The 6,421-nt window shown below is 63.1% G+C and overlaps 1 protein-coding gene across 17 annotated transcripts in view; it reads right to left on the reverse strand.

Moving 5' to 3' along the window:
• KIF1A (kinesin family member 1A) overlaps window positions 1-6,421 on the reverse strand; it is a 70,124-nt gene that overhangs the window by 57,876 nt on the left and 5,827 nt on the right. For all 17 annotated transcript variants that reach the window (XM_021678995.1, XM_044913479.1, XM_044913478.1 and 14 more), the window contains exons 2-6: window positions 3,605-3,681; window positions 2,750-2,929; window positions 1,965-2,030; window positions 1,097-1,275; window positions 20-131 (exon numbers count right to left, since the gene is read on the reverse strand). In XM_021678995.1, the coding sequence (XP_021534670.1) occupies window positions 20-131; window positions 1,097-1,275; window positions 1,965-2,030; window positions 2,750-2,929; window positions 3,605-3,681 (614 nt within the window). The remainder of the gene's footprint in view (window positions 1-19; window positions 132-1,096; window positions 1,276-1,964; window positions 2,031-2,749; window positions 2,930-3,604; window positions 3,682-6,421) is intronic.

The following is a 6,421-nucleotide window of genomic DNA, read 5'->3' on the forward strand; positions in this document are numbered from 1 at the left end:
TGCCAAGGCCACAACTCACTTTCTCTGTGGTGATGTTGGTCTCCGCATCATGGCGCTTCTGGGTGAAAATGATGTTGAAGACGGCATGGGAGCGGCTGCTGGTTTCATTCATGTTTGTGGCCGCCACGGTCCTGGGGGGACAGAAGCCGCACAGGGTTACCCGTCATCCTGTGGTTGGGCGTGAGAGTGGCTGATGGTGCTAGCCAGCCGGGCCAGGTCATGGGCATGTCACGTGGTGACCGTGCCTCCTGTCACAGCACGAGCAGGGCTCAGCCCCGCCTGGCCACCAGCTGCAGCCTGGGACTCAGGTGTCACAGGGGCTCCGTGCAGCCCAGACAGCCCCCGCCCAACTGCCTGGCCAGGGGTCCTCCTGGACCGTGATGTGGAAAAGCCCCACCCAGGAGGGAGAGGGGGCGCCCACCTTCTGTCCCCGTCTGGGGAGGGGGCAAAGCCCAAGGCAGCCTGCGGGGAGGCCTGGGGCTGGTCCCAGCGCTGCTGACATGCAGAGACCTCACTGTCAGACAGCCCCCAGCAGGGAGAGGCCTCGTCACAACAGCACCCTCACGGCACCGCAACAGCGAGGAGGACCCTCACCCTCCCGGAGCCCCCGGGTGGCAGAGAGGGGGACTGTTGCCGTGACCACCCGGGCAGCGCAGCCAGGGAGACGGACTGCCTATGCCCGGCTATGCCTTGCAGTCGGCCCTTCCCCGAGAGCCCCTACCTTGTGCCCTGTCCAGAGGGCCGTTTGTCCTCGGAGAAGGCAAGGCTGGTCCTCCTGACCACTGAGCCCGACAGGGCAGCTGCCCATGGGGAGGGCCCCCCGGGGAGCCACCACAGACGACAACCAGTCCCCCCCAGGGCACAAACCAGCCCCCCAGGAGGAGCAGCCCCTGTGTAGGAGATGGGGTGGGGGATCTGGAGGTCCCTCTCAGGCTGGCATGTGCCCTCTGTGGCCTCATCCCATGGGGCCCACCCCTCCACAGGGGGGCTTGGACAGACGCCGTGGGCAGGCCAACAGGCGCCCCAGGGACCGGGCCTTCCTCAGAGGTTTGCAGCAGTGGGCACGGGGAGGATGGGCGAGCCACCCGGCACGCACCTGGCCTTGTTCCCTGAGTCCATGAGGTCCTGAATGTCATTGTAGGAAGTGACAGCCAGCTTGGAGAGGTCCTCCACGTACGGCCCCATCAGTGGGTGCTCTCTCACACGCAGGTTGCCCTTGTTCTTGGGATTCAGGAGGTCACGGACACGCTCACAGTAAATCTCCATGTAGCTGACCTGCAGGGCAGAGACATTCCATCAGGTACCCCCCCAGGTGCGGTGCCAGGGGGCAATGGGGGTCACCATCAAGGACCCCCAGGATAGGAGGTGTGGGGGCCTTCATCAGAAACCCCCAAGATGGAGGGGGGTTGCAAGGGCTATCAGGAGCTCCCAGGTGAGGAGTACAGGGGGCATGGGGGCCACCAGCAGGGACCCCCACAAGGTGGGGGTGTAGGGCCGTCATCAGGACTCTTGGGATAGAGGTATGGGGGCCGCCTGCTGGGTAGGGGGAGGCGTGCCAAGGACTCCCATCCCCTGTATGAGTGCATGAGCTGGGGTGTCAGCCCAGCCCCTCCTGCTGGCCTCCCCGCACCCGCAGCCGTCCTGTGGGCCTGTCCAGCAGGGACACCCTGGGGCCACCGTGGCCACAGCAGAACCGGGTTATGCAGCTCGGAGACACCTGTCCTTGCACCTGGCACAGAGCACTACTAAGTAAACACTCACGGAGCAGAGGACCATCCCTCGCTCCTCCGTGCACTTCTCCCTGTCTGGAGCGGGTACACTGACATTGCGTGCACGAGCGAGTGGCAAGCTCAGGGCACCAACCAGTGCTGGGGACTTGCTTTAAATCGGAAAAGCATTGCTGTCCATGCCTGGAAACCCCCCCCCGCCCCGTGCTGGAGTCACGGACACTCGGGGAGCCCTACCTCCACAGAGTAGGACATGTTATCATTGGTTGTGTCGTTGATACGGGAGAACAGGTCCTCACAGAGCTGCAGGGCCAAGGACATAGCGTCAGACAATGGGGACAACAGGGCTGTTCTTGAAGCCCTGTCCCCCGGGTGCTGTGGGCAGCCTGAGCCCAGGCTGGACACAGCTCTCCGGGCCCCTCTTGCTCCCTAATAGTCCATCTCAAAAGCATTGAGAAGGCCTGCACCCAAAAAGCAGCTGTCTTCTGCTTAAGTCATGGAGTGCTCATGGATGATATCTGATCCTTTCCTACACTCTGAGCGCCATCTTTGTCTGCACGGAGTGGGTGGGAGTCTCTCATGCTACAGACTACCTGGCGTTCTCCCCTGCCCTGGCCAGCTCAAGCCCTGACCAGCTCAGATCCAGAGGCCTGCCCAGGGGGGCTGGGCAGGGTGTCAGCCAGGGTCCCAGCAGTATCTGAGGCATCTGTGTCTCAGCCTTCAGTTAACCGAAGGCTGCCCCTTGTCCGGGCATCTCTCCCTGCCCAGACCACCAGCCCTCACAGCCCCCCAGGGCAAGGTCAGCCATGCCAGTGGCTCTGCCCCTCCAGCACCCCATGACAGGGCGTGGGCTCCAGCCTCTTCCTGCCCCCCACCCTCCCAGTTTACCTTCCTTCCTGGCTCCCTTCCCCCTGGGGCTCCTCTCCTGGGGCGCCCTGCTGGGCTCTTCCGTCCCGGCTGGTACAGCCCTGTCTGGTTGGCCCTTACGAGGCCCCGCACCACCCTGCCCCCAGCCCGCGTGCCTGGGGGATGATGCCCTGCTGGTCCTTCTCCTGCTTGCCCATCATGGTGTAGGACTTGCCAGCCCCCGTCTGCCCGTAGGCGAAGATGCACACGTTGTAGCCCTCAAAGGCATGCTGCAGCATCTCCTCGCCGATGTCCCGGTACACCTGCTTCTGGGAGGCGTAGTTGATGTCCTCAGGCTGGAAGACAGGAGGCGGTGCAGCTGCAGGAGGCTGGGTGGGGGGCTTGGCCCGTCGTGTTCAGCAGCTGGGGGCCTCACGGGCGCCACGGGCAGTGCAGTGCAGAAGGACACCTGCCCCCCCACCCCCTCTCACACTCCCTGCAGAGAGGACCCAACCCTGCTCAGCAGGGTGCAGCTTCCCGAGGGAGGGACTGGAAGGAGCTGGCCAGGCGGGGCGGGGCGGCCGGGGCAGAAGGGCACTTCAGCAGAGGGAACCGCCTGTACCAGGGCTCAGAGGCAGGAGCATGAGACACAATGCTCAAAATCGAGGCGGCCTTGGGAGTGAGGACAGGTGGGGCTGGAAGGGCAGGGCCTGGAGGCCCAGGGAGCCCAAGGACCAGACTACCGTGTCGTGTCCAGATGCTCTCCTAACAGAGGATTGCTTTAGGGAGGCCCCAGGGGGTTACCCTAACAATGCATGTCACTGCTCAGCGTGACCTTTCACACACAAGGGCCTTGGGAAAGAAGTCCCCCCCCCCCCCCGAGCAGGCACCGCTGGCCCCTTCCCTGGGCCTCACACCTGTCCCTCCCTCCCCTGCCCAAGCAGCGGCCGTGTTTAGAGAGACACATGCAGGGATGGTGGAGCATCCGCACCGCTGCGGCCCAGCCCCCTGAACCCCAGCCCAGGGCTTACCGAGGTGTGCGACCAGTAGGAGTAGTCGAAGCTGAAGCTTTTGGGTGTCTCCTTGGGCTGTTTAGGGTTAACGATGGCTGCAGAGAGGATGGGCATGGCAGTTAACACTCTGCTGGGGGGAGAGGTGATCAGCATGTGTACCTGCCCCCCAGACAGGCGCCGCAAGGCAGCGAGGTGCGGTCCTCAGAGGCCTCTGGCCCCAGACAAGCCAGCCCCCCGATGGGACGGGGCCAGGGCTCCAATTCCAGGCAGACAAGCCTGTGTGCCCCTTTCCTGTGTCTGGTGGACCCTGCTGCCCACAGATGCACTGAGGGCACCCACAGTGGCTCCTTCCTGCAGATGCTGGGTCAGCCGGAGACCCCGCAGCCCACCCCCACCCCTCGGTCCAGCCCTGCTCCCCACCCCACCCCTCTGGGCTTTTCCACATCTGCTCTGCATACACGCGTCCTAGACGCACCCGGAAGGCTGGGGCATCCGGGCTCGGTCGAGCTCTGCTTCCTGCGGGCCCGCCGTCCCCGTGTGCTTCCTGTGTGTGCAGCATGGGCTGTCCCCACTGCGGGACTCCGTCACGGGGCACACAGCTCGTTCCTCCTGCCCATGTGCCTCTGCTGCCTCCCAGCCTGCTCTCGCGGGCTCCCTGGCACTGTCCTCTGCACAGCCCCCCGCCCCTGCCCCCCGCAAGCGGCATGCGGTGCTGTCCAGAGGCTCCACGTCCAGAATGTCAGTTCTTCAAACCAGGAATGCAGCCACGAATGTGTGCGGTGCCATCATTCACCGGCCAGGGCCGGCCAAGCACCCCAGCAGGCCTCCAGCCCGAGGCTGCTTTGCCCCAGGCCTGCAAGTACCCCTGCCCCTAGCATTTCCCACGCCCCAGAGCCACAGGCCACAGGTGCTTGGTGGCCAGGCAGGAGCCACCGAGGCCCCCACCCCCATCGGGCCACCATCTGAACCTACAAAGTCCCAGTTGATGGAGGACCCTGAGGCCCAGTGTCTTTGCGGGCAGGTCCCCCAGCCATTTGCTCCTGCTGAGCACCCTGCTCCAACATGGGCATCACCTGCAGCCTGTCCCCAGGGCTGACTTGGTTTGGGGACCTGGACCCCAGATTTAGGCGTTCTCAGAGATCACCCAGCACGTTTGAGAAGCCAGCAGGCAGGAGCAGCAGGGGACTGACCGTCACAGCACTGTCCCTGGGGCCTAGAACAGCTCACGTCCATGCTGCCTCTGGGAGCAAGGCTGAGGAGAGCCAGCTGCCCCGCTTTCAACTCCTGCTGAGACTGGGGATGCAGCCACCGGAACCCCAAGTGCAGATAATGCCAGCGCCGTGGAAACAACAATCACAGCACCTCCCGAACCAAGCCTGGGCTGGGCCCCCAGTGCCCGTGCGGCAAGGGGCCAGGTCCCCTCCCCATGCCCTGCACAGGCCTCATCCCCGCCCCATCCAGCCTGCTCCCGTGTCCAGCATGACCCTTGCCCTGTTCTGGGTGCTGACCTCGCTCTGACTGTGTCCTGGTGCTGGGGTGTTTGCCATGTACCTCTCATGGACTACGGGCTCCCTGAGGTGGGGGCCCTCCCAGGAACAGAGCACAGCAGCACGAGGGGGCCGGGGACAGCTAACAGTGAGGGACGAAGGGCAGGAGTGGGCCACAGGAGAGCCTGCCATGAGGACCGTCAGGCAGCGGGGCTCCGGCACTCAGGACCTGCCTGTCACCTATCCCCATTCCCCCCTGGGGGCCCCATGGGGTCTTGAGAAGTACCCTGTCATTACAGATGGACCTGAGCTCCAGGCACAGTCAGACAGAAACCCAGGGTCCACCTGGGCCTGGCTCCTCACTGGCACCTCCAAACCCTCCCCAGGGCTGACCGGCACACCGCTGCCCACAGTCAGCCTGCCACACACTGGGACAGAGCCACTTTGCTAGAGAGAGGGCTTCCTTTGTCAAACTCTTGAGTTCCTCCTTGTGTGGGATTGAGGAAGGAGGAGGGGTCCTCCCAGGGCATGCTCCCACCAGGCCGGGGGGAGCTGGGGCCCCTCCAAAGGGCGTACAATACAGGGTGCACAAGGCATGGGCACCTGCCACGGACAAAGACGTGGCTGGTGAGGGCCCCAGCTTGAATAAGGAAGGGAGGCAGGGAGGAAGGACTGACGGAAGCCATTTTCTCTGTCCACAAGCCAGTGCGAACTGTGCGGGCTCCTTCCAGCACCGCCAGGGTCTAAATGCTGAGGAATTATGTGAGCCTCTTGTTAAACTGGCCACAGGGAGAGGATTTATATCAGGGAAATCAGGCACATGTGTGTGTGCGCACATGCGTGTGTGCATGTGTATGAGGATGTGAGTGTGTGTGTGAGCATGAATGTGTGCATGTGTGTACGTGTGTGCATGTGTGAGCACGTGTGTGTGCATGTGTATGAGGGTGTGAGTGTGCGCGCACATGCATGTGTGTGCATGTGTGAGCATGTATGTGCGCATGTGTGTGTGTGCATGTGCGTGAGAGCGTGAGTGTGTGCACACGCATGTGTGTGCGTGTGAGCATGAATGTGTGCATGTGTGCGCACGTGTGTGTGCATGTGTATGAGGGTGTGAGTGTGTGCACACGCATGTGTGTGTGCATGTGTGTGTGTGCACGTGCATGTGTGTGCATGTGTATGAAGGCATGAGTGTGTGCACATGCATGTGTGTGCGTGTGTGACCATGAATGTGTGCATTGTGTACATGTGTGCATGTGTGCGCACGTGCATGTGTATGAGAGTGTGAGTGTGTGTGCACACGCATGTGTGCGTGCGTGAGCATGAATGTGTGCATGTGTGTATGTGTGTG

This window comes from Neomonachus schauinslandi, chromosome 3, assembly GCF_002201575.2.
Source record: "Neomonachus schauinslandi chromosome 3, ASM220157v2, whole genome shotgun sequence".
Lineage (NCBI taxonomy): Eukaryota > Metazoa > Chordata > Mammalia > Carnivora > Phocidae > Neomonachus > Neomonachus schauinslandi.